Below are 27,462 nucleotides of genomic sequence, written 5' to 3' on the forward strand. Positions count from 1 at the left end.
CTTTAAACAGCATGAAATCCTACTTACCGCAAAGTGCCTGCATATGTAATCTATCCAGACCTCAGCACTGTTAATGTAATCCTAAATAACAAAAGAAAATAACATTCATTTCAAAAGGAACAATGGTGCAATGTTACCATGCATTTTCTAGCATTGGGAGGTTAAGATGAATTAAATGTCGGTCACCATGAAGAAAAGGATGAATATGGACCAGTACAGCACAAGAACAGGCCCTTCGGCTCACAAGATCTGTGCTGAACCTGATGACAAGACCAACTCTCATTTATCTGCATTCTACCATATCCCTTGCTTATCCACATGCCTATCCAAAAGTATTTTAAATGGTCTATTGTATCTGCTTCAACCACGACCTCCAGCAGCACATTCCAGGCATTCACCATCATTTGTGTAAAAAACCATGCCCTCGACACCTCCTTTAAATCATGTCCCTCTCACATTAATTATTATATAATATATAATCTTTAGGAAGATCCAGTTGATGTGAAAATTCTCCTGCATCTACAAATAATGGAGGCTCGTACATCCTTGGTGTGTGAATGGTCACAAGACTGACCTCTGGATTTGGGGAGGAGGACACACTCACACACAGTTGGTGACAATGCTGTCGTGTGGCTTTGGGGAAAACACAAACACACACACACACACACACACAAACACACACACACACACAGACACACAAACGCACACACAAACACAAACACACACAGTTGGTGACAACACTGACCTCCGGGTTTGGGGAAGGACACACACACTCACACTGTTGGTGACAACACTAAGCTCTAGGTTTGGGGAAGGACACACACACACAGTTGGTGACAACACTGTCTCTGGGTTTGGGGCAAGACACACACTCACACACACACTGCTGGGGACATGTGTGTGCTTATCTGATGGACACACTGAGTGGACAACTGACCTGGGGATTCTTCAGTTTGGTGATAACTTTCCATGCCACGTTAAGAATCTGTAGTTTGTCGTTCTCAGGGGGGTCAGCCCTTGCCAAATTCAACCCAAGGGATTGGAAAAGAAGATGCTAGAACATGAAACATTTCAAAAACAAGATCTTTAAAACTCAAAACAAAACATTAAATTATCTACACTTATTTTCATACTATCTTGACATACAAAGTTTAGAACTCCAAGCGCAATGACAAAAATGGATACAATTATATATTATATGTCATAATCTTGAAGTTCAAAGTACTTTCCAGTTATTAAAAAGTACTTGTAATACAAGTCGCTGGTGTAATGCAGGAAACGTCCACATGGAGGCTCCACGACCATTAACCCAAACATGGGCAGCAAGTTGACTATTGGCCATGTTCTTGCACTATTACAGACTACACCACAATCATTGCAAATGCTGCTGTTTGGCATGTGTTGCTGTATTTATTGTGGCATCTATCATCACCGTTTACTCCCTATGCCTCGTACAAACAAGAAATGTCATTGCGCCCTGATGTAAATCGCATCTGAAAGTGCTTAGTTCAATAGATGAAGCAAAGCTCCATCACAATGTGGGCTCACAGCACAGCAGAAAGCAGTCGGTGTTTCTCAAGCTGCTCACTGTCCTACCTTGGGGAAACCAGACTCCTCACAGTCTTTGATCATGCCAATGAAATCCAGAGATCGTGCGGCAATAAATTCCGGTCTAAATGCTGACATTACAGAGTTCAACAGCAACGCACTATAGAAACAACAGAATGAAAGTCAAAACACACAAGGAAAGGGAGCGGGCACGGTTTTATAATTCAAACAAGAGACAAACAAATACATATTCTGGTTTGCTTACTTGTTTGCAAGTTTCTTGCACCTGTCCATCATTTCTGTAAGTAAAGCCTGTAAACAGCCACAATATTTTTAGTCTCGGAGCAACTAATTGCTGCACAAGATATAACATTTCAGGGGGATGTTTTAATGTTCCTTGGTCAAAATGATGACATCATCCACTATTGTGCACAAGGTCATAAAATAAGGTAACTGAGGACTGAAGAAAGATAAAGATAGATGCACGAACCTTACATTCCCATCACTCACTGAAAGATAAGAGATTGGAATACACGGCAACATCATCCACCAAGCACAATTTGTGCATCCTGTCAATTTCTTAAAAGTAGAAAAAGCCCAAGAAATGTTAGACCAATTAGCTGGTCAATTGTAGAAAATACAATGGAACCATTACTCAAAGGAGACATAAGAGACTGCAGATGCTGGCATCTTCAGCAAAACACAGAGTGCTGGAGGAATGGCAGGTCAGGCAGCATCTGTGGAGGGAATGGGATAAACAGCGTGTTTGCACAGATGTTGTGGGCCGAATGGCCTGTTCCTGTGCTGTTCTATGACTAGGAAAGGATGAGTAAAGATGGTGGAGATATAAAGTGCAGGAGGGGAGGGGGTGGGTGGGAGCAGGTAGGTGATGGGGGAAGCCAGGTGAGCACGGAAATAATGAATGGATTAAGACAGATGGGCTTCACTGGGGAATATGGATAGGTGATGTTTTGGGACTGATTGGGGTGCGGGGTGTGGGGAGGGGGGTGTGGGGCGGGGGTGTGGGGCAGGATGTTAAGTTGGAGGACTGGAGGTCATGACAAAGTCTGGCAGGTACTGGGTGGATATAGGTGAGAGGATTTGATATGCAGATCGTTGGGCAAAGACAAGTTTACGAGTTATAGGAGTAGAATTAGGCCATTCGGCCCATCGAGTCTACTCCGCCATTCAATCATGGCTGATCTATTTCTCCCTCCTAACCCCATTCTCCTGCCTTCTCCCCATAACCCCTGGCACCCAATCTGTCTATCTCAGAGAGATATCCACTGACGTGGCCTCCACAGCCCTCTGTGGGAATGAGTTCCACAGATTCACCACCCTCTGACTAAAGAAGTTCCTCCTGACCTCCTTCCTAAAAGAGTTCCCTTTAATTCTGAGGCTGTGACCTCTGGTCCGAGACTCTCCCACCAGTGGAAACATCCTCTCCACATCCACTCTATCCAAGCCTTTCATTATTCTGTAAGTTTCAATGAGGTCGCCTCTCAACCTTCTAAACTCCCGCGAGTACAGGCCCAGTGATGTCAAACGCTCATCATATGCTAACCCATTCAATCTGGAATCATTCTTGTCTAGGACTGGAGATGAAAAGACAGAAGGCGTGAGTGTCGTCTGATCTGCAACCGGAATCTTGCAGCCATGAGAAGAGAGCAGAGTCTTTGGAATGGAGAGGTGGGAAAATAAGGTAGTTTAACATAGCTAGCATCCTGGTTATGTATTCAAAAATAGAAATGTAAGTGGCTGCATTTAATTATAAACCAGGCAAAAACTTCCACTCATATTTGTCAGTTTGTGATCATGTTGCATTGCACAACTCTGGTCATCTGTGGAATAATCTGTGGGACTGCACACAATGGAACCGGTTTGTAACAGAATGCTGCAAAAGTTGTTGACACGAGGCAGGTACTGATTGGGAATGGTCAGCCATGACCACAGTGAATGGCGGTGCTGGCTCGAAGGGCCGAATGGCCTACTCCTGCACCTATTGTCTATTGAAGGGAAAGAATTGCAGCTGCGTCATTTGTGCAATGTGAAGCACAACATGATTTTATTGCAAAAATTACCCGACTTTCAAGACAGCCTGAAAACAGATATGCTATTATTGTGTTGTTTTTAAACTGGTAATAAAAAAAGTGAAAATGAACCTCAGGTGCTCTGTATGCAATGCACTGAAGAATCCAGTCTATGGCAGGAGAATACAAGGTGAGGTAAGTTGGAATCTCCACCCGCTGTGCAGCAAGCTGGTTCTGCACTGTCTCTCCATGGATCTGCATGCAATAAAACAATGGATAGCAATGAATGACACTACAATAAACTAAACATTGTTGCTGTCTTAAAGATTAATACCCTAGTTGATTGTAAGTTTATGGGAACGGTCTATTAACTCTGCGTAAGAAGGAACTGCAGATGTTGGTTTCAATCAAATCATTAAGTCTCTAATTTCTTGATTAGTACAGGTATCCGACGTTATGGGGAGAAGGCAGGAGAATGAGGTTTGGAGTGAGAGATAGATCAGCCATGATTGATTGGCGAAGTAGACTTGATGGGCCGAATGGCCTAATTCTACTCCGTCCTTATGACATTATCTGATTTTCCTTCGAGATACATAAACACCCAATTTATGCCAAAAACACACATTTGATCAATCACCCACTCACTGTATTAACATCAGTTTCAATCAACCCCTGTGAACTGATGTGATTCTAGACTGGACAATAGTGGAGACCGACCGGAAACCTGTACATATGGCCTGTCACTGCCACACTACTCTACAGGAACAGCTACAAAGGAATCGTTTCTGGATGGCTGATACAGAAGCCCACATACAGGAGCTGGAATCCCAGCAGAGTAATTAAGGAAGGCACAAGATGCTGACGCAAAAGAAAGGAGTTGTAGAGGAACTCAGTGAGTCAGGCAGCATCCATGGAGGGGATAAATAGTCGACGTTTTGAGTCGGGGCTAATGAAGGAATTTAAACTTAGATATTCAGCAAGAGCAGGAGGGTGGGGGGGGGGGGGGGAGATAGAACTGAATTACCATTTTAAAACATCTGTGTCAAAATCAGACTTTATAAAAATGGCAATTCTGAGTTCCTGTTTCAATACACTACTGTAATGAAACAATCCTGCCAGAAGGTGGCAGTGGTGCATCGCTACCTGAAAAGGAAGAGGCTGTAATTACTGACACATGAGGTACGCAACGTTAGAGACAACATGGTTCACAGAGACAGACACAGAGTAACGCTGGAGTAACTCAGCGGGTCAGGCAGCATCTGTGGACAACATGGATAGGTGACGTTTCACAGAGTGCTGGAGTAACTCAGCGGGTCAGGCAGCATCTGTGGACAACATGGATAGGTGACGTTTCACAGAGTGCTGGAGTAACTCAGCGGGTCAGGCAGCATCTGTGGACAACATGGATAGGTGACGTTTCACAGAGTGCTGGAGTAACTCAGCGGGTCAGGCAGCATCTGTGGAGAACATGAAACGTCACCTACCCATGTTCTCCAGAGATGCTGCCTGCCCTGCTGAATTATTCCAGCACTGTGCGTTTCTTTATAAAAGATATATTTTCTATTCTAAGCTATAGGCATCGTAAATTATGAGTATATGCTGACAAGAGAGTTTTAATGTTACGATGAGAACGTTTCCAGGTCTCTGCTCCTGGGAAGATGTGAAATGGGCAAAGCTTGGTGTACAGTTTTACATTCTCCCAACACATGCATTGCCATGGTGTGGAACAGTTCACTCTGATACAACAGGAGTTGTTATACTGAGTAGCTCGGAGGTCCATGGCCACCCTTCAACATGCTCGGGGCTGAGGGCTGAGTGGTGAATACTCTATATAATACAACAACTACTTCCCAAACTACTCTCTTACCTGTTTAAACGTGGAGAGGAAATCAAAAAAATTCTTATTCAAGTTGTCTTTCAGGTGGGGCGCCACTTCCATTCCAACCTGTTGGGGGAAAGCAGAAGTCAACGATGAATACAAATCAATGATCTAAAACACTGGGTGTAGGTTACTTAACAAAGTTGAAGGACATAGTGCCTTACCCTGCAAAGATAAGCTCTGGCATAAACAGCAACCAATGGATCACCAATGCCTCTAATCATCAATGTCAACCGTGGAAGTGTCTCGGAGATACCACTGTAACAAGTAACATTATATCAGCATGTAATGAAAACCAAAGCAAATTACCACATTCACAATCAATCACAATAATACTTTATTAGCCAAGTATCTTTTGCAACATACGAGGAATTTCATTTGCCAAGTCAGTCATACAAATAAAAAGCAAGGGAACACGGAAATGACATTTGAACATCGACATCCACCACAGTGACTCCTGTGATGGAAGGCGAAAAAAAGCTCAAACTTCAAGCAAATAATTTCACCACAATATTTTGATTTTTTGCACAAGTTAGAAACACGTTTGACCAGGTGGGACTAAAATCTGAAAATGTGGAGAATAAAATCCCGGCACTTACGTTTTGGAAAGGAAGGTATTGCATTTTAATATGGCCACCTCCACGTAACTATGATCATTCTAAGGTCAATAGATTTTCCACCACATGAAAAGCAGTAAATGGTTAACTTGATATTTTTACCACAAGATGATATTTAAATGTTGCCCACTCTTTTATCCATTTTCTCTCTGGTTCAATTCCATCAAACTTTCTCCTCCCCCTCTCAACACTGCTTGCAGCCTCTCTCCACACGACCCTGTCGCAGCCTCTCTCCACACGACCCTGTCGCAGCCTCTCTCCACACGACCCTGTCGCTGCCTTGTTCTGATCCTACAACTCCAAGTTGCCTCTCTCTCCGGCTCCCACTCTGCCTCAACTCCTCTCCGTCTCTCCTTGAGTTTCCACTCCCAATCATCTTTCCCCAATCCGTCCACCTTTGCTCTCACCACCTATCCTCTAGACTATAATTCTCTGCTCCGAGCGGCTGACACCTCGTTTAAGCCCATCCAAAGCCCTATTCTGTGTCAGTTTCCTACCCCCCGAGACTCCAGTCCCTCTCCCAGCTGGACTGCCCATTCCCATCTCCCTGATCCCTGCCACCTCCTCCATCACTCAATCTTATTTCCCATTTTCTAGTACTTACGCCAACCCCTGGCTCTGTGTGGTCAGAGCCACCACGTCCACTCCCCTCCGGCCGCCTCGCTCTGTGTGGTCAGAGCCACCGCGTCCCCTCCCCTCCGGCCCCACTCTGCCAAAGCCCCCATTTCTCAGTCTCGCTCTCACCCACCTGTGGCCCAATCTCTGCCAATGCAGATCCCGAATGCCACAGTTCCCACTTCCCTTCCTCTGCTCCAGCCTTTTACAAAATATTCATTCATCAGTCTCTAAGCATCCAATTCCAATTCCCCTCACCCTCTGCCACCCTCTCTCCATGCTCCCATTCCCACTTTCCTCCACTTCCTACTATTCCACTACCTCCCACGCTGCCATTCCCCAAACCTCTACCCTATCACAGGCCCCTCGTCACAACTGCTGCCCACCCCTTCTTTGTAACAATGTAATGGAGATAAATAGAATAATTGCCTGGGTAATCCACAGAAACTGGCAATTTTAATTCTGTTGATTGGAACACTATAATTTATTAATACATATTCAAACAGACTTTGAAAGTTAAGGAACAAATGTCTTTTTTATTCCCTTTGGTTACAAATAAAGAGGCTGCAACAGGTTTCACCTCTCAGCGGGCTCTACACTGCATTTCCTCAAGCATGCCGTTATAAAGCTTCAGGTTGTGAGCTACGACCAGCGCAGCGCAGCCCAATATGTGTAAGGATACAATCTGGAAATGAGCTCTCGAATAGACGCAACCTTGAAGAACCAGTTCAGACAGGTTTCTTTTGCAGTTTCATTCACTTCATCCTGACCAAAGTTATCTGCATCACAAATACAATATTTACTACTGAGAATATAAAAATGTTGAACTGTAATCCACATGAAATATGTGTCTATTTCCAACAAATGTCACATATTATGTTTGTTCAAATCACTCTCACAATTTCCTGTGAAAGAATCACCGCTACAGGAATATCATCGCAAATACCAGAACTAGAATGCATCGTATGAAAGTTGACTTAAGGAGGCCAAACACTGGCACAACATTTAATGCCTTTACGTAATGACCTGACATGGTGGTTCCAGCGAGGGGAATCCGGCTCTTGGTACACATGGACAGAATGCGCTCGTGTACTAGTTTACCTGCAATAAAATAGAGAAATAATCATTCATGTAACATTGTCCCACAAATGTCGTGGCAAATACAGACTGATTATTATCATCAGAATCGTTCAAAAGGCGATATTTACTTGGAATGCGTATATGTCAGGAAATCAGGGTTAGAGGTTGGTAATTGGTTGAGATAGGAGGCAAAAAAGGAACAAACTCCAATTTGCGGAATGTGAGGCATTTCTCAGGGATTTCAATTTACCACAATATCTTGAAGAGACTGTTGTTTAAGAAGGAACTGCAGATGCTGGAAAATCGAAGGTAGACAAAAATGCTGGAGAAACTCAGCGGGTGAGGCAGCATCTATGGAGCGAAGGAAATTGGCAACGTTTCGGGTCGAAACCCTTCTTCAGACTGATGTGAGGGTGGGGGGGCGGGAAGAAGAAAGGAAAAGGAGGAGCCAGTGGGCTGAGGGAGAGCTGTGAAGGGGAGGAGAAAGTAGGGACTGTCTGAAATTAGAGAAATCAATGTTCATGTCTTCTTCCTGTCTTCTTCCCGCCCCCCCCCCCCCCCCCCTCCCTCACATCAGTCTGAAAAGGGTTTCGACCCGAAACTTTGCCTATTTCCTTCGCTCCATAGATGCTGCCTCACCCGCTGAGTTTCTCCAGCATTTTTGTCTATCTTGAAGAGACTTGTGGTTTTGGGTGCCATTAACTTAAATAGCACACTAAACTGTGTGGATACAAAGCTACAAAGATAGTGAGCACAACTCTGCTTGATTCACTGCATAAACTGCCCACAGAACCAAACCCAAGCTCAGCCCACTCTGCTTTAGACTGTGACAGCTGGTTTATATTCCGGAAGTGGCGGCGCCGGGAACGGCTGTGGCTCGCATGCAGTCCGTTTGTCTTTTACTTTTTTGTGTTGTATTTTTCGTTTTGTCTAGTTACGTTTTGGTTTTTAGGTCGTGAAACGGGGCTTGCTGTCTCTCCCTTTGGGGAATACGACCTTTTTGTCGTATCCCCCTTCTCTGCCTCCGTCTACACTGAGGCCTAATGGCGGAGCTGGCGACCTCGGGACACTGGAGGCAGCTGACAGGACTCGCCCTGAGCTCCCGTGAGGGTGGCCCAGCCCGGGGCTGGAACTGCGCTCTCGTGAGAGCGGCCTGGCGAGGGGCTGAGAGACTCTCCCGTGAGGGGCTGTGGCCCGTCGGAGTGGCCCAGCCCGAGGGAGGAGCGGCACTCCCGTCGGAGTGGCCCAGCCCGAGGGTGGAACGGCACTCCCGAGGGCGATCCGGCTCGGGGCTGGAACGGTGCTCCGGTGGCTGGGACGGCGTTCTGAGGCGGTGACCTGAGTCCGGGGTTCAGCCGCGGGCCAGCGGCTGCGTGTGCTGGACTGGAGGGCGGCAGCTTCGACCACCCCCGGGCCGCGGTGTTTGAACCGGCCCGTTTGCGGGGTTCGGTGAGCCGCGGGACTGTTTGTGCCATCGCCCGGTGGGGAATCGCCTCAGCGCAGAGGGAGAAGAGGAGGGAAGAGACAGTAACCCTAAGATTTTTGCCTCCACCACAGTGAGGAGGTGCTTGGAGGATACACTGTGGTGGTGTTAATTTGTGTTTATTGTTGTTTATTATTGTATGATTGTATGTATGACTGCAGGCACGAAATTTCGTTCAGACCGTAAGGTCTGAATGACAATAAAGGTATTCAATTCAATTCAATTCAATATTCAAGTCTAGTACTAATATGGAGCAAAACCCTGCTGCACAATGCTGGATGTGCAGACATGCAAAAGGTACCACTGTTTAATTATTCATCCTGAAAGAACACCGCTAGAAATGCTGACCACAGTAGTAGACACAACATCATTACTTTTAAAAGTGATGGCGTTGAATCTGAAACATTTCCAGTAAGCTGGGGATGGTGAAGTGATTACACAGTTGGAATGTCAGATTGCAAGGAACAGCAACAACATTCAGCTGCTTCATCATAATTAACAAATATCCTGATTCAAATCATGTTTCAAAAAGCTACAATTTTGTAAACACAAGGGCATTTCATTCCAAATTAATCAACGTGATGGCGAGAGTGATTACCGAAGTAACATTAGTGTCCAACCAGTTGCTACAACTCAGCCGGCATCAAAATGCAGTGCCTTTCACAAGGTGCAGAAGCTTCAAAGCCCTGTCCCACTGTACGAGTTCATTCAAAGAGTTCTCCCATGTTTGCCCTGATTTGAACTCAGAGATTTAGCTTAATGGCCGCTCGTCGGTACTCGGGGCTCGCGTGGACATTTTTCAACATGTTGAAAAATCTTCACGTGTCTTCCCGAGCTTACCGCGTTTCCCCGAGTACCTGCCATTAGCGTTACGAGCCGCTAAGAGACGTCCAAGCTCCGACGTACCCGCTGCTTACATTCTCCGTGCTTACCACGAGTTTGATTTTTTTTTTAAACTCGGGAGAGCTCTTGAATAAACTCGTACAGTGGGACAGGGCCATAAGTGTAAATTTCACAGAAGCTTTTTCTAATAAATAAACCTGCCATTTACTGATCAAGCCCATCAGGTTCAATTCTTCAGTGAATGATTTCCCCTGCATTTTACCCTTGTTTTTGTCCCCATAACAAACCAACTGTGAAGACCTCTGGCTGCATCCAGGCAGCACATTTTGCACAATAGTTTTGTACAGTACTTTCTGCTTTTTAGTTTAAAACTCTAAAACAGTCTGTCAACATTAAAAACCATGTCATGGACATTTCTGAATCTTACCAAACGTATCCAAAATATCAGTGATCAGCACAAATTTGCTTGGATAAAACTGTATTACGCTTGTGTCAGAGAGCAGCTTGGAGCACTATAAATAGAACAAAGTCTCATGTTAAAACACTAAAGAGTAACACAATACAAATATGATAATCTCCCGAGAAAAAAAACAAAAATACTGAAGTAGTTAATATTTGGACCGAAAAAGTTAATACTTTTTTTAGAAATTACTTTCCAAGATCTGGCCACCACTGCCAAGACGGATATGTTACCATCTCTATCCACCCTTGCTAGAGGGGAACTGGTTGGAACATAGTGGGTGGGACTATGGAATGAGCTGTCACACAAGTGGCTGTCTGAAGAAGTCTCAACCCAAAACGTCACCCATTCCTTCTCTCCACAGATGCTGCCTGACCCGCTGAGTTACTCCAGCACTCTGTGAAACGTCACCTATCCATGTTCTCCACAGATGCTGCCTGACCCACTGAGTTACTCCAGCACTCTGTGAAACGTCACCTATCCATGTTCTCCACAGATGCTGCCTGACCCGCTGAGTTACTCCAGCACTCTGTGAAACGTCACCTATCCATGTTCTCCACAGATGCTGCCTGACCCACTGAGTTACCCCAGCATTTTGTGTTGAGCTGCCACCCAAAGCTGTAGAGGCGATGCAATTACAATGTTTAAAATACATTTTGTAGCTTCATAGATGGGAACAGTTTTAGATGCACAGGGGCAACAAAAACTCAGGCAAATGTGACCAACTCTGATAGATAACTTGGTCAGTGTGGACAAGTTGAGGGCTTGTTTCCATGCTGTCTAAATCTGGATTAAATGTACTGACTCAAACCACAATACTAACCACATTTTTGGATCACAGATATTCAACAAAATAGTACATCAGAGCTGTACCATATGGTAAAACCTAGTGCCAAGTATTTGAATTACTTTTGAATATTTACACTATTGTGTTCTGCAAGTGAGAATTGGGTTGACCCAATGCTGTTAGAGCAAATGGCAAGTAGTTCTTTGCTGTAGTACTACCCAACAGGGAGAACAATAACATGCTTAGTTGCTTGCTAGTTTGAAGCTGACCTGAATAACTATCTTCAGTGCTTTCACTTTCTGATCTGTAGCCCAGGCATCCTTCAGTGACTGATTCAGCTCTCCAATCCGGTTTATATAGTCCTGCTGGCTCAAGTTTAGAAGCTCTTTTTGTGAACCCTTGTGCAAAATAAAAAGAATACCAATTAACAAAAATGAAATGTATACGTTTACAAAAGAATGTCATTAATAATTATATTCAAAACCTATAATAATACATTTCAGATTATATCATTCCTACAAGACATTGAAATTACACAAGAAAACAGATTTACAATTGCAGATGGGCAAACTAGAAGAATAATTGCATAATTGCTCTCTGTGATATCAGAATAGCCATTTCCAGTACATATTGAGCACTTTACCCCTAAAGCCTTTCATACACAGTTAAGGATGAATCTTTGACCTACATTTACTTAATTTTCAGACTGAACGTGAAGAATTGCTACTTTGTTTGGAGAATATATACTATCTATGCTCTTTGGTACAAATTAGTTTTATTACCTAGTAAACTTGATTAGACATTTTAAAGTACTTTTTTTTCTCAGTGGAAATCACAAATCAATTAGCCAACTATAGCGCTGCAATCCTAGCCAACCAATTAAATCAAGATTGTAATTATAATTTATGGTTGCATTTGTTGACTTAACATTTACTTTTCCTTTAAATGAGCGAGCATATTTCTGTGAAATCAACTCCAGAGCAACAACCATTCCTCATGCAGAAACTTCCCAACGTCAGGCATGAGAGAGAAAGACCAGGATGATGGACACAGAAACCAAAGACAAGCAGTTCGATGTCCAGGTGCAGAATTAAATTCTGCAAATGTTAATGATGTGTTTTCTTTAAACTAAACTAAAGACTGATTTGTTTTATTTTCTTTCAATAGACTAAACTTCAATGCAATTAGAGATTTCCTTAAAATAATCAAATTCCAAAGTTAAGTATCTCATGATTCCATTGAACAAGGGATACATAACTTTGAAATGATGCCCATATCTAATTGTTTCAGATATCATGGCGTCTCCACTGAGCCAATAAACTTTAAAACGTTTAAAATATTTAAAAGACCAATAAAATGCAAACAAGCATTTTAAAATGTGGAGATTTACATGGTCAAAATATAAATAAGCTCCTTTCAATCACTGTCCAATTGCTTATTGCTGATAGTTACTAATTAGTGAAAAACCATAATTCTTTTCCTGCGAACAAGTCATAAAGATTTTCCATTTGAAACAACTATCAGTTACCTCCTCGAGGTCGTCTAACTCTTCTAAACGAGTCCTCACTTTTTCAGAAACAGCTGAGCCAGGACCTGTGGCTTTATCTGTGAGAGAATACAATAGATATATATAGCAGAATCTTTGAATGCAGCTTGAAAAACTAAGCATTTCAACAAACTTACTCCAGCCACTTACCTTTCTCAGATCCCAAGAATAAATTCTGTAAAGGAAAAACAGCCAATATAAAACATGTTTCATTTATATTATGTATTAAAAAAGGTACTTTGTGAATTGCTTCATTACTTAAATGTAAAACCTTATTGACTTTGAGGCAGCCAAACGTTATTTAAGCAGATGGAGAGTTGTTTAGATGAGCCTTACTATGGACAGCTTCTCTGTGGTTGTGTATCGTGTGAGTATATAACTCCGCTTCCCAGACCACAGATCAAAGTCGGCTCCGACTCCTGCATCCTCCTGTTTGTCACGCTGCTTTTTACCAGGAGCCCATGTAAAACAATGGGAAAAGTGAGAATCAAAACAAGGACAAGCATTTCACTTACAATGCAAGTTGTGAAAAGGCTGTTCTTTCAGAAGAGAGATTAATATGAACACACTGAAAACAAATGTGCAACTGTGTCATTAACACCTAAACATGTTTTCCAGCATGAGTCCGGTTTAAAAATAAACAGATGTCTGGCAACACTTTAAAGAACATTATAGAAACGTAAAGCAAAAACACTAGATGCTGGAAACACTCAGCAGATCAGACAGCATCTGTGCAAAGAGGTAATATTGTAGGTCCAAAACCCTTGGTCAGAACTGGGAAAGATAAATTCAATTTGTTTTCAGAGGCAGAGGTGGTGTTGGAGGACGGGCAGAACAAAGGATAGATTCTCATCGGAGTCGACAGACGAGTTAAAATGAGTGAGAGTGGGAGTTAGAACATAGAACATAGAAACATGGAACAACATGCGTGTCTGTCGTGTAACGTGTTACATGTGGCGATGACAGTGAGAGTGGGAGTTACAACAACACGCATGTTTGTCCGTGTAACGTGTTACACATGGTCAGGTTGTGTACATGTGCAGACCTAGCAGGAAACGAACTGAACATAAAACAACTCATGCTGAAATGACCTGCTCTGATAAGAGAAAAATTGGCAAGTTACCTAATATGGGAGAGTTTTGTGCCCTACAGATTTATCTAACTGCTACATTTCCCCAATCAGAGATATTCCCTTTGTTCTCCTCATCCCAAAACTGAACTTGTTTTCAGTGGATGTTGCCAGAGGTTGAGTAGGCTTGGACTCTATTCCTTGGAGCGCAGGAGGATGAGGGGTGAACAAGCTGCTGGAGGTAGTTGAGGCTGGGACTATCCCAACATTTAAGAAACAGTTAGACAGGAACATGTGTAGGAAAGAACTGCAGATGCTGGTTTAAATTGAAGGTAGACACAAAATGCTGGAGTAACGCAGCGGGACAGGCAGCATCTCTGGGGAAAAGGAATGGGTGATGTTTCGGGGCGAGAGGACAGGTTGGAGGGATATGGACCAAATGCGGGCTGGTGGGACTATTGCAGCTGGCACACGTTGGCCGGTGTGGGCAAGCTGGGCCGAAGAGTCTGTTTCCACACTGTATCACTCTATGACTATAACAATTTTACCGTTGATCCCAAGGCAGTCAGCCTTGACTTGCTCACAAATAACTACTTAAAGTAGCAGTAGCTAGAGCAAACTGTACAGTAGACAACAATGTCCAAATAGTATGTTAAAGATATCATGGTACAAACATGTTCTAAGGACGCCATGCTGAAAGTGCCATGTATATTAAAGATAGCATGCTACAAACACGTTCTAAGAACACGGTGCTGACATTGGTTTTCCCCATGGTCCCTGCCGCAGCTGAGAGAGGATCTGTTGTTGCAGCAAAGAGTGACAAAGGGTCGCTGCCGTCCAGCATGCTGCTCAGAGGGTCCACGACCGAGCTGCTCGAGGATGATGATGTGGATGAAGTACTTCCTTTACGGGCAACTTTCTTTGCCTTTGATTCAGTGACCTGCAGAGAATCACCAAATGCATACGTTACTTTTCAATGTGAATTATCAACATATATTTTGAACTTCCTCATCAGTATTGGCACGTGGGCTAAAGGGGTACATTATAATAAGAAAAACCTGAAAACTTGAGACATTTACTGATTATTTCACAAGCATTGAAACTAAAAAGGGTGTGCACATTTTGTTTGCTTTGCCCTAACAAGTATATCAGCTTTCACACTTATTGTATTTTCTTAAACATAGTTAACTTCAAAATTGTTTCAAACATTGGATACTTTTCTTACATTTTCATGCATAAAGTGGCAACATGAATTTATGCCAAGATGATATTAAATGAAAGACTCTGTGGCAAGTAGGCTAATGTCATAAAACTAATTTGCTGCTTATATCGTTCATCTATGGTTCATCCATTCATGAATACATTCAGGTGATCAGTAGATGATAGTACAGTAGATGAACCTACAGTAATCAGCTTCAGTGGGTGGAAGTCTCCAAACTCTAACGGCCCTGCCTCCAGACGGCATGCTTCCAATTCTGCTTTATAATTCCTCTCTCTGGAATGCCTGAAGGAAAATAATAAAAAACAGAGAGTACAGTGTTCAGCTTTCACTTAATTCTTGCTTTGCTGCTTCTTTTACCCAATCTGAGCAGAACCAATCCTCTCATCCAAACCAAGCTTCTCTTTTCAAACAGGGACTATTTTTCCTCCTCAGTCTTCAAACAAACGAGAGATAATTTGTCTCCAACTACTAGACACTTGTTTGTCATTACCTGGATAATATGATATTTTAAGTGCAAGTTTTCTTTTTACATATCTTGCAAGACATTTACATATCTCGGATTAAGAAAAGCACAACTGCTGTATTTGCAATAAATAGAATCTAACGAAGATACTAGTAGAAATTTAGTCTCATTTATAAATAAGTGAATTCTACTGTTGTTAAGTGAATTGCCCAGCTAAACAAAAACAGTTATAAATAATGCAGAAGTCAAGCACATACCGCTACATTCATAACCAGGCAAAGACAACTCGATTAATGTATTATGAAACACAATTGCAAGTGGTGCTTAGTTCCAGTCACGATGATTAAATGTGAACAAAAGAACTGCAGATGCTGGTTTAAATCGAAGGTAAACACAAAATGCTGGAGAAACTCAGCGGGTCATGCCGCATCTCTGGAGAGAAGGAATGGGTGACATTTCAGGTTGAGACCCTTCTTCAGTCTGAAGGCACTTTATGTGAAGGTACTTTAGCAGTTACACTCATCCATGTCTGAAGTTATGACCTTTGTCAGGGAACGGAAAACATTGGATTTCAAATTAGAAAGAGTGCACCAGTTTCGGCATCAATCTCCATTGCCCAGTTTTTATTTCTGAGGCAATAATGCAAACTCCCTTTCTTATTATCTCACAGATGCCCTATCTTTCTGTGGGTAAGTTGTGGTTATTGACAAGTGTTTCACATGGAATCTAGGACTAGTATGTAAATGGCAACCAGCATGTGCCTTCTAAACAAAGTGAGATATGCACAGCCTAAACCACGAGGTGCAAATTAAAATTCAATACCAAAAACACAAAACAAAATGACAGAAGAAAAAACGATATATTTTTCACATCTTAATTGAAGAATAGACAATAGGTGCAGGAGTAGGCCATTTGCCCCTTTAAGCCAGCCCCATTCACTGTGATCATGGCTGATCATCCACAATCAGTACCCCGTTCCTGCCTTCTCCCCATATCCCTTGACTCCGCTAACTTTAAGAGCTCTATCTAACTCTCTCTTGAAAGTATCCAGAGAACCGGCCTCCACCGCTCTCTGAGGCAGAGAATTCCACAGACTCACAACTCTGTGTGTGAAAAAGTATTTCCTCATCTCCGTTCTAAATGGCTTACCCCTTATTCTTAAACTGTGGCCCCTGGTTCTGGACTCCCCCAACATCGGGGACTACACTCAAAGGTATTCCACAATTAAAGGCACAACAGCTGTCAGCAATTAGAATAAGAACACACATCCTTGAATGTTTACTCTTGGACCATTTGTCTTCAACTGCTCTTTGTTTGTGACATACAAACCATGAGCAATGCATGACCATCATTGCCTGAACTCCCAATCAGCACCACAAGCCAAGGTGATGTAGCCCTTTATTTGTCCATTCACTGCTGTGGTAAGCAATAACTGCTGTGCTGTGTTGACCATGTGGCTAGCCCAATACAGACCACAGCATGCAACTTGGGCATTAGTGATGGTGCTGAAGGCCTGGAGAAGGACGCTGGTATGCTTACCCTTCCAGTGAAGGTGGGGCATTTTGCAGAGACACCATTGGTGAGGTTTGTCCAGTGCCTTGAGACACCTGTTGTATTTACTCCAGGACACAGAGGCATAGAGGAGGGCACATATCACTACTGCACAGTAGACCAGGATCTTTATGCCAGGCCTGAAGTCTTAATCTTCAGGGGGATATGGGCCAAACGCATGCAGGTGGGACTAATGTAGATGGGGCATGTTGATTGGCATGGTCAAGTTGGGTCAAAGAGCCTGTTTCCATGCTGTATGAATCGATATTCTTTTCCTCAACTGATCTAAAGGTTGTGCTGGTCATTCACACAGTATTGGATTTCACCAGAGAGGCTTGCCTTTGCAGAGGTGGATCGCAAGATTGGGGATGTGGTGCATTCTCTAGGGTCTCACCATGAACCTTTATTTTCAGAAACTAAGGTGAAACTAAGGAAGCAAACTGCTAGAGGTATGTGGTATTGATTATTGTGTATAAAGCATGTGTAGACACACATGCTCTCAACACACTGCCACAACAGCAGTGACATCAGTTGCCATCAGTTCTGAAGAGCATTAATTTCACTTCTGCAATTCATTGAAGTGAGGAGCAACGATGGGTCGAGAGATTAAGTTGCAATTGGGGCACAGACAGAGCCTTGTTTGACACTGACCTTCAGTGAGGCCGGAATGTTGTTCTGTTGTAATAGTTCGAGTACTTGGATGGTTTGCTGTCAATAATTCTGCACCAAATGCGACACGATTTATAGGATATGGCATGTTTACAGAACAAAGCAGTGAACGCAACCTGCTGAAAAGGCAAACAGAAGAACAAGGCTATCTTCACGGTGTGAGCTCGTCTGGTGTCTCTGCTCCCCCTGAAGCTTGACCATGTGCAGGCACCAACACTGGACATCTGTGCAGATACCACAACTCATGCTGGAAGGAACAACACAAAGCTCTCCTCAGCTCCACCTTATTTTGATCTGTACACCCTTGACCCTATTCCAAAGCAACCTATTTGGGCCAGCCTTGTCGCTATTGCTGAAAAGGAAACAAAAATAAAGCCTATTCCAAAGAAAAAACAACAGTGTCTCAGGAGAGGATCATATCCCGGTGGATATCCCAAAGCTGAGCAGTGAACTGTTTCAGATACAAATCTATAGTCTCATCAGGACCAGCCTCTCTATTGATCAGGGTTACTTCAGGTAGGGAGACAACGGCGCCGGGGGGGGGGGGGGGGGGGAGTTACAGCGGGGCCCGCGGTACAACGACGACAGCGGGTGTGTGTGGGGTGGGGTGTGGGGTGGGGGGGTAGCACCAGGCCCGGCGCATCGTGTCAGTGTCGGTGCCGGCTCCGTGTTGCTGTGCAACTCCTTACCACTGCACGGCCGCCATCTTTCCGCGCCAGGTCACGTGAAGCACCTCACGTCACCTGTTAACGCGTCACGTCCGCGACGGCCGCCCTGTTTGTGCGGGGCAGAGAGCCCGCGGCGGCAGCGACTCCATACTGCCCCGCAGCGGCCCCATACTGCCCCGCAGCGGTGCCCCTCCATACTGCCCCGCAGCGGTGCCCCTCCATACTGCCCCGCAGCGACTCCATACTGCCCCGCAGCGGTGCCCCTCCATACTGCCCCGCAGCGGTGCCCCTCCATACTGCCCCGCAGCGGTGCCCCTCCATACTGCCCCGCAGCGACTCCATACTGCCCCGCAGCGGTGCCCCTCCATACTGCCCCGCAGCGGCAGCGACTCCATACTGCCCCGCAGCGTTTGCCCCTCACATCATACTTCCTCAATGTTTGGGTCTCCTTGCTCACCCAGCCCTTTCAACTGTAAGCCTCACTAGAACATTCCCCCAGCTTTCTGTTGTCTGCAATTTTGCTGTGATTTTGATATCCGAAATTAGATCCTAAATAAGCAAAAATAATGTTTGCAATCTGCCTCAATTTTTCTTCAGAACTACACACGTGTTAAACAATGAATCATCTAAATAAAGTAATTTTAATCATATCATGTGTGCTAAGCTTTAGACCTCTTATCATGGGGATGGGGACATGTCTGGTAAAAGCAGAGTGACGGCTGGGATAAGCTACAACCAAGGTTATCTGGTCACTGAGTGAATTGGAGCAGTTAGAGGGCGAGAACACAGACACAGTGAAAAAATCTGCCACCGCTGGAAGAGTGGAATGATACGAGGAATTTAACGAGGCACCATGAACCTTCTCATCACCAACGTGAAGCCAACACCCAATCTGCAAGATTTTCAGAATCAGATTTGGCATCTTGATTCATAATAGCAATCCATCTGATACCCGTCAAATGGAAATGCTTGGTCAAATGGAAATGCCATGGGCTGAAGATTCACAAAGAACATCAAGCCGTACATTCCATATGTATTCTCCAGAAAAATTCACTGTTGGGTTTATAGAATGAGAATCCCTCACTCGTTGTGGCCATCTTGACACAGGCATGGGTCTGCTAGCAATTTTCCAACCACTGCCAACAGGTACAGACCAAATACAAGATCCTCTTTTCTGTATAGTATTCCGTTAAAATATAGCTTATTTTTACTGCCATCAAATGCAAGTCTAACAATTAACTTCCAAAATGACATTATCATAAAACCCATCAATTCTATATTCAAACATGTGCCTGCAAATGTTGGGAGCTTTTCTCTGAAGCTTTGTTTCTGTAAATGTTACCCGTGAACACCTGTGAACGGTGATAGAGAAACCAATTAAATCAGCTGAATCTGAAGACCAAAAAAGATTCAAATATCTCAGTATTTTATTACAAAGTAAAATACATCAATAATAATGTAAATAATATTCAAAGAGTTTATTTTGCAACATGCACAACATAAATACTTAATTGAAACGTTATAAAAATAAAATTATTGGCACAAACAATGTGATTTAAACATAAAATGTTATTTATATAACCAAGAAAAATTAATTGGCATTGACTGGAAATGGCATCTGTTGAACTCAAGGCCTTTCAGTTATCAGAAAACAATGGCAAGATTTTCTCAAATGCATGCTTTGATAATTAAAGGTAAAGTTAGTAAGTTACAATAGAACATTTTGCAGAGCTTGGCTGAAAGTTAATACTTAAATGCAGCAATGCATTTCACAAGTCAATTCTTCTAGTAATAGCTGCATTGTAAAACCAAAGAAAGATTCTACATTTAGTTTACAGACAGTAGAGAAAACTCAATATTTGAGATATTATTTCCTGCAGTCCCTTTTCACACAAATATATAAAATCAGTGCAAGAAACAACTAGAGCAATTAGCTGTTAACAGATGCACTTTGAAATCCTTGGAGTGCATGCTTTTTTCAGTTTGAGGTACGGAATTGTTAATATTTATGCAAAGATAATTTAGAAAGTTTGACACTTGCAAAATTTATTTCAATAGACTCGTTGTTTTATTTTGGTATTTTTTATTGACACGCTGATTTTTTTCAATGTCTGGCATCTCTGCAGCGCCTTTCATCCAATGGAGTGTTGCTTCCTCAGTGAGTCGTATCGCTTGACTTTGTTTTCAGCGCTCTTCCTGGACATACTCCTTTATAAAATAATAATCACAAAAAACATTTTGAATTAACAAGCCAAATCCTGCATTTTAAGTTAAATTACAGAGAAACAATAACTCTTTGAAGGTTTAAGACAAGCTGGATTCTGCGATAATGAGTGACAACCAGCAGATGGCAGAATTAAAGGCTACACGAGAGATCATTAACATATAACTAACAAGAGCATTGAAATGTAAAACTACCAATCAAAATCAATCAAAATAATTGCAATCTAGCAAAAGCTAAAATAATATTTTATAGATGTTGATTACTGATCTACAGGAGAGAAAATAAGTGAGTTAAAAGTTGCAGAGCAGGGGGCTAAAGAGCTGGCTGGAGAGATGGTGCTGGGGAGGGGGCGATGGACAGGACTAATGGTGAGGCTAGAGGTGCTGAGGGAGGGTGTGTTTTGCAAGTCACCTGATCAATAGGCCAATGGGGGCAGTAAGAGAGACAGAAAATGAACAAACTATGAGAGAAGCGAGGGGGAGGATACACTAGGAACACAGACAATTTGATCACCCCGCTGTGCCCCGTACTGATTGAGACAGACCTAATGCAGATGCTTGGAATGGTCGTGTTAGTAAAGCATGTGTAGTGTGATGTAAGGTGGAGGTCAATCTTACAGTGTGATGTAGGATTGATTCACAGGTTGCGTGACAGTTACATTCTCTTACTAATAGTTCCAATCTTTCTCCCGCCTACACTCCATTCACAACCATCCCTATTTCAACCTATTTTATTGACATAAGTATTTCAGCCTTTCCACAATTATTCCTAATTTCTAAGCTTTCAACACAAAAAGCTCTTCACTAATCCCACAAGATCAATGTCAAAATATACAGGGAAAGTGCAACATGTTCTGATAAAGAGCTTCAATTTTAAAAGCCTACCCTGAAGAGAGCACAACTCAATTCTCCGAAACTGGGGAACATTTTTCCACTCGTCTCTCAATTACAATTAGAATGCATACCTTGGTTTCTTTCCGAATGTGGCAAAAATATTAAAGTACAATTTTATTATGATAATTAAAATACATTTTCATTATGATTGGATATTAGTTAACAAGATTCTGCAGAATCTATATTAGCAATGCTATACCTAATGTGAGGAAAGGTTCAGAGAATTAGCTTGCTTATCCCCAGAAAACAATTCATAACTGCAGCCACATGGTAATTCTATTTGCAATTATGGACCTTAATATTTTTGGTTAAATACCGAAATATTCATGCAGAAAGTCCAAAAATGCATTGAAAAATTGTCATATACAAAGGAAATGTTAACAGGATTAACATGCAAATTCTTGAAAAGTAATTATTTCAAGGTGGAACTATTTTTACAGGAAATCACCATTTGTAATTCCTTAGAGCCAGACGTGGAATGGAAAAAGATAAGAAAAAACAAAAGTGATAAACGTGCTATGGATAGTTGCAATAAAAAACAGGCAGGTTCCCACATAAAGACACCTTAGACAATCCACTTGCAGTATTCCATAACATTTATTTGTTAATGAAATTCAAATTTTCAAGGCAGACAAGTGACAAAGTGTAGGAAATGTGCAAGCAGCAAAATGCAAATAAATACACGAAAGTCAGCTTGAATGTAGCAATTACTGCAAAAGGATGATAACAGAAATGGCTAGAATGTTGTCAAATGCACAACACACCTGGGACAGTTTCCTAGGATATCTGCTCTCTTTTATATTCAACCCCCTTTTTACAAGTGTGGACTGATCAAATAAAGAAAATATGAGCAGATAGTATAAATGCAAAGAGCCTTTACAAAGAGCTAGAATGGATGTCAATGAAGTTATCACTCCATTTTACCATTACATAACATTCTTGGGAGTAATAATCAACTTGGAGCAGATAGAAACATACAAACATAGAAAATAGGTGCAGGAGGAGTCCATTCAATATGATCATGGCTGATCATCCAGAATCAGTACCTTGTTCCTGCTTTCTCTCCATATCCCATGATTCCGTGAGCCCTCAGAGCTATATCTAACAGATTCTAATTCCACAGATTCACAACTCTTTGGGTGAAGATGCTGCTAAATAATTATTAGAAGAACCAAAGGGATCTAGAAATTCTGGCAGTTAATTGCAACTTTTTCACAACATGGCAGTGCAGCTTTATTAAAAACTACTGACCTTTCAATAAATGCTTTAGAGTATAAACCTTAATGGCAACATGCAAAGTACAGAACGGAGAGTGCTGGCACATTATGTTCCTTGTTTTAGACTGGGCCACCAATGATGTCTAATGTGCGATGCAAGACATGTTTACATTGCTATCTGAAAGGTGCAATGAGCTAAATTAGCCCTCTGTACTGAAGGAGTTGTCACAAATGAGCAAAGTTTGAAGTAATGACAAAGAAATTCAATGTTTTTGCACAAATAAGAATGTTCACCAATTAACATTTAAATCCATTAATGATCAAGTTCCTGTACTAACTCGCTAAGCACCTAGAACAGATAGTTCGATGATCAGAGATGCTGCCTGTCCCACTGCGGTTTAAACCAGCATCAGCAGTTCCTTCCTATACATCTAGAACACATGGTATTTTAATAAACTTTATTTCAGTGATGAAGAATAAAATGTGAACTAGCTGTAATGAGTCTGTCTCTTACCCTTGTCTGTGTAGTTGTCTTTGTACAGGGGCGTTCTGCCCTTGACTTGGTTGAAGAATCCTGGAAATAAGCAGCAAGACAAATGTGTGAATTTGGTTTACACAGCAAATAGAATTGCTAGTTATCTATCTTTCCTCTTACCTGGTTTCAGATGAAGTCTTTTGTTTTGTTTGTGACTTTTGTTTACTGGTTATTCCCATTTCAGCAGCCCTTGAAGACAAAACACAACTGATTAGATGTTTAGGGCAAATGTTTGGCAGATGCAGTATAATGTGGATAAATGTGAGGTTATCCATTTTGGTGGCAAAAACAGGAAAGCAGACTATTATCTAAATGGTGGCCGACTAGGAAAAGGGGAGATGCAGCGAGACCTGGGTGTCATGGTACACCAGTCATTGAAAGTGGGCATGCAGGTGCAGCAGGCAGTGAAGAAAGCGAATGGTATGTTAGCTTTCATAGCAAAAGGATTTGAGTATAGGAGCAGGGAGGTTCTACTGCAGTTGTACAGGGTCTTGGTGAGACCACACCTGGAGTATTGCGTACAGTTTTGGTCTCCAAATCTGAGGAAGGACATTATTGCCATAGAGGGAGTGCAGAGAAGGTTCACCAGACTGATTCCTGGGATGTCAGGACTGTCTTATGAAGAAAGACTGGATAGACTTGGTTTATACTCTCTAGAATTTAGGAGATTGAGAGGGGATCTTATAGAAACTTACAAAATTCTTAAGGGGTTGGACAGGCTAGATGCAGGAAGATTGCTCCCGATGTTGGGGAAGTCCAGGACAAGGGGTCACAGCTTAAGGATAAGGGGGAAATCCTTTAAAACCGAGATGAGAATAACTTTTTTCACACAGAGAGTGGTGAATCTCTGGAACTCCCTGCCACAGAGGGTAGTCGAGGCCAGTTCATTGGCTATATTTAAGAGGGAGTTAGATGTGGCCCTTGTGGCTAAGGGGATCAGAGGGTATGGAGAGAAGGCAGGTACGGGATACTGAGTTGGATGATCAGCCATGATCATATTGAATGGCGGTGCAGGCTCGAAGGGCCGAATGGCCTACTCCTGCACCTAATTTCTATGTTTCTATGTTTCTATGATTATATTCTGGCAATCTCCAAATAAAGTCCTTGGTCTTTATCTTCAAATAGAGCATAGTAGGCAAAAATGGCACCATATTTTTCCATCAATCCTCACAAATCTAAATGGTTTACCCATTTATAATTATTTATTTATATGATTACTGGTTCTGCAAAACTGTCACTTACTTAATTTGTTTTTTCCTGTCTAAAGATTTCTGAGTTGCTACTGAAAGGGATATTCTTTCTTTAGGACACTTCCATTTCTCCTACAGATTAAAGGAGAAAAGCAAATCAATGAATGAGGAAGACAAAAAGTAAAGTGAAGAGTACATATAAACCTTATTAATCATGTACAGGTGATTCACGTAATGACAGAGTCCCAAACATGCACATTGTTAAACTCTACTGCCGTTACCACTCCGTTTCTACTCAAACTGTGATCCAAGACCCTCCAAATACAACATCCCTTATTCTACTTTCATTCTTTTTCCCCATTTCCCAATTTACATGACCCCATTCACACATTGGCTCTTGGTTCACCAAGCCTATGGATAAACTTCAACAATCTGCAGGAGAAATTCAGCTGGTTGAGCAGCATCTGTGGGTGGATGACTGTCAATGCTTCAGGTTGAAACCCTGTGGCAGGAAATGCTGCTCGGCTCACTAGTTAGTGATTACAGATACTAGTTCCTCCACCAGACACTAGTATCTGTAATCACTTGTCTCCATTAAAAATTCTCACTTTCAAATCCCCCACCTCCACCCACTAATCTTCAACCTTAATATACTTTGGCATATCTGCATTGATCCAATTCTGGCCTTTGATTCCCTTCAGTGAAGTACTGAATTTGGTCATTTCAGTACTTGTGGCTGGACCTTCAGGTTCCAGTGTTAATCACTGGACTTCCCTGTCAGCCGACCAGTCCAATCACTCCCATTACCCTCACTTTATTCCATCTGAAACAGCAATTTATTTTCTCTCATGCCCACCAAATTCCCTTTCCAGATACTCATTAAGTCATTAAAGATTTTAATTAACCTGCTCGGGTAATTTTAACATCTTCCTTGCTTTTCCATCTCTAGTTTTAATTTGTTTAACAGGGCAAATGGATACCATGGAAATGATATGCTTGAAATGTTTTAAGTAATACTTTAACATACAAAAAAATAATGTGGATAAATGGATATTTCATTGACTCACAGAGAAAGTTACCATTTGTCGCAGTTGTTTTTCTTTGCGAATTTCACGATCTTGAGATAGGATCTGCATTCTCTCATTCGAAGTTAATACAAAGAAGATGTCATGTATATCGTAAAGTGCAGCTCGCAACTGAAAAAAACATCAAAAGTTAAGCAATTTGTTTGTTACACCAGTTTATTCCGCTCATGTGTTACCAATGTTGTTAAATACCTGAGCAACAACTCTTTCCTGCAGAGAAACATCTTGTGATGAAGTGGCACCTCTTCTCAAGGATGCTTCTGGCTGGAAGCTATTGATGAACTCCATGGTATCCTTCAACAAATTAACATTTACAAAGCGTTTAAATAATCAGTAGTCACAAAGGTTGATGTTTAAACGAGAAACTGTTCTAGTTTAATTCCAACTGCATTAAAGTTTAATTCCAACTGTATTTGATAATTTCAAAATGGATCAAACCTTACATTTTAAATCAACCAATAATTTAGTTGAATATGGTTTCTTATTTGCAATCCAAAGATTGTGCACATTTTAATTGCTTACTTTGACAGTTTGCTGAAGCTGTTTTAGTTTCACTGTCTTCATCAGTCTGCGAGTTAAAAATCCTTTTGCCAGAGCTGTAATCTTATGAAATTTTTGTTGAATTTCTGGTGTATTCATCTGCAAGACAGTTATTTCATATCAATGTCATTACATTTCTACTCCGGTAAATTTCTCAAATTTATCTTTTCTATTTGCTCAAAATGATAGCCGCATACAAGCTCTTTCTCACGCACACCTATAGATATGTTGACCAAAAGCCACCGCCAGCAATGAGAAATAGTGAATATTAGATGGTCATGCCCAGTTAGTACAAATTGTTATGCACATACAAAGTTCCATATTAAGCTCCATAAATATAAAGTATACATTTTGGACTGGTGCACAGAGACCAAAATATTTTTGAAGGCATTGACAAATTGATAAAAGTAGAAACTTAACACCAAGCTCAGGTCATAGCCTCAGAATTAAAGGACATTCTTTTAGAAAGGAAATGAGGAGAATTTTCTTTAGTCGGAGGGTGGTGAATCTGTGGAATATTTTGCCACAGAAGACTGTGGAGGCCAAATCAGTGGATATTTTTAAGGCCGAGATATATTCGTGATTAGTATAGGTGTCAGAGGTTACAGGGAGAAGGCAGGAGAATGGGATTAGGAGGGAGAGATCAGCCATTCAATCAGCCATGATTGAATGGCGGAGTATAAGTGATGGGCCGAATGGCCTAATTCTACACCTATAACTTAAAACGCAGCAGGTTTGGATATTTTGGATTGATCACAGTGGAGAAATGAGGTCCAGTTATAAATTGAATCTCACTCCAGTTTTGGACTAATTTAAATTTAAAGCCGGCACACTTGGTTTTCCAAGGCTAAGTGGAGGCAGGAGTTGGTAAATCCACCAAGCTTTTCCCAAGTGTCCGAGAGTCAGGAGCAAGGATTCTGTCCCCTTCTCCCAAAGCACCAACTCTTGTGCTTCATGCATTTCAGTCTCATTGTAAGCCTTATAACCTTCAAAGGAAATTTAGTGCTAAATAAATTAGGCACAACAGTTAATATCTGCAAGTGAAAACCTACACATTAGTCACTTTATTGATACACTGATTTTTATGGATAGGAAAGGTTTTGCTTACATCAAAACTGCTTTAAATGCGATGTGATCCAATTATAAATGAAAGACACTCCATTACGAAGGAAGACTTGATCAGCTTACTGACCCCTCTCACTATATTTCCAAACTTCTAGGAATCCAAGTGGGCAGCAGTGATCCCGT

At 42.0% G+C, this 27,462-nt stretch overlaps 2 protein-coding genes across 10 annotated transcripts in view; both read right to left on the minus strand.

Moving 5' to 3' along the window:
* The window catches only part of vps35l (VPS35 endosomal protein sorting factor like), a 57,133-nt gene extending 38,534 nt beyond the window's left edge, over nucleotides 1-18,599 (minus strand). The window contains exons 1-18 of one of the 4 annotated variants that reach the window (XM_033041200.1): nucleotides 18,552-18,599; nucleotides 15,362-15,461; nucleotides 14,715-14,897; nucleotides 13,225-13,332; nucleotides 13,039-13,063; nucleotides 12,871-12,947; nucleotides 11,612-11,740; nucleotides 10,523-10,607; nucleotides 7,716-7,790; nucleotides 7,372-7,468; nucleotides 6,057-6,104; nucleotides 5,622-5,715; nucleotides 5,446-5,523; nucleotides 3,711-3,833; nucleotides 1,814-1,860; nucleotides 1,597-1,708; nucleotides 938-1,054; nucleotides 28-81 (exon numbers count right to left, since the gene is read on the minus strand). In XM_033041200.1, coding sequence (XP_032897091.1) covers nucleotides 28-81; nucleotides 938-1,054; nucleotides 1,597-1,708; nucleotides 1,814-1,860; nucleotides 3,711-3,833; nucleotides 5,446-5,523; nucleotides 5,622-5,715; nucleotides 6,057-6,104; nucleotides 7,372-7,468; nucleotides 7,716-7,790; nucleotides 10,523-10,607; nucleotides 11,612-11,740; nucleotides 12,871-12,947; nucleotides 13,039-13,063; nucleotides 13,225-13,332; nucleotides 14,715-14,897; nucleotides 15,362-15,461; nucleotides 18,552-18,568 — 1,569 coding nt within the window. In that variant the 5' untranslated portion in view covers nucleotides 18,569-18,599. Of the gene's footprint in view, nucleotides 1-27; nucleotides 82-937; nucleotides 1,055-1,596; nucleotides 1,709-1,813; nucleotides 1,861-3,710; nucleotides 3,834-5,445; nucleotides 5,524-5,621; nucleotides 5,716-6,056; nucleotides 6,105-7,371; nucleotides 7,469-7,715; nucleotides 7,791-10,522; nucleotides 10,608-11,611; nucleotides 11,741-12,870; nucleotides 12,948-13,038; nucleotides 13,064-13,224; nucleotides 13,333-14,714; nucleotides 14,898-15,361; nucleotides 15,462-17,181; nucleotides 17,235-18,551 lie in introns of those variants that run through there. The other 3 variants (XM_033041197.1, XM_033041201.1, XM_033041198.1) reach the window with 3 other exon arrangements.
* A 1,911-nt stretch (nucleotides 18,600-20,510) lies between these two features.
* Nucleotides 20,511-27,462, minus strand: part of ccp110 (centriolar coiled-coil protein 110) — a 29,559-nt gene continuing 22,607 nt past the window's right edge. For 5 of the 6 annotated variants that reach the window (XM_033041207.1, XM_033041206.1, XM_033041205.1 and 2 more), the window contains 7 exons: nucleotides 26,197-26,313; nucleotides 25,867-25,968; nucleotides 25,657-25,785; nucleotides 24,642-24,721; nucleotides 23,520-23,588; nucleotides 23,379-23,438; nucleotides 20,511-20,738 (listed from right to left, as the gene is read on the minus strand). In XM_033041207.1, coding sequence (XP_032897098.1) covers nucleotides 20,663-20,738; nucleotides 23,379-23,438; nucleotides 23,520-23,588; nucleotides 24,642-24,721; nucleotides 25,657-25,785; nucleotides 25,867-25,968; nucleotides 26,197-26,313 — 633 coding nt within the window. In that variant the 3' untranslated portion in view covers nucleotides 20,511-20,662. The remainder of the gene's footprint in view (nucleotides 20,739-23,378; nucleotides 23,439-23,519; nucleotides 23,589-24,641; nucleotides 24,722-25,656; nucleotides 25,786-25,866; nucleotides 25,969-26,196; nucleotides 26,314-27,462) is intronic. The other variant, XM_033041211.1, reaches the window with a different exon arrangement.

The sequence above is a fragment of the Amblyraja radiata genome, chromosome 22 (genome assembly GCF_010909765.2).
Source record: "Amblyraja radiata isolate CabotCenter1 chromosome 22, sAmbRad1.1.pri, whole genome shotgun sequence".
Classification (NCBI taxonomy): domain Eukaryota; kingdom Metazoa; phylum Chordata; class Chondrichthyes; order Rajiformes; family Rajidae; genus Amblyraja; species Amblyraja radiata.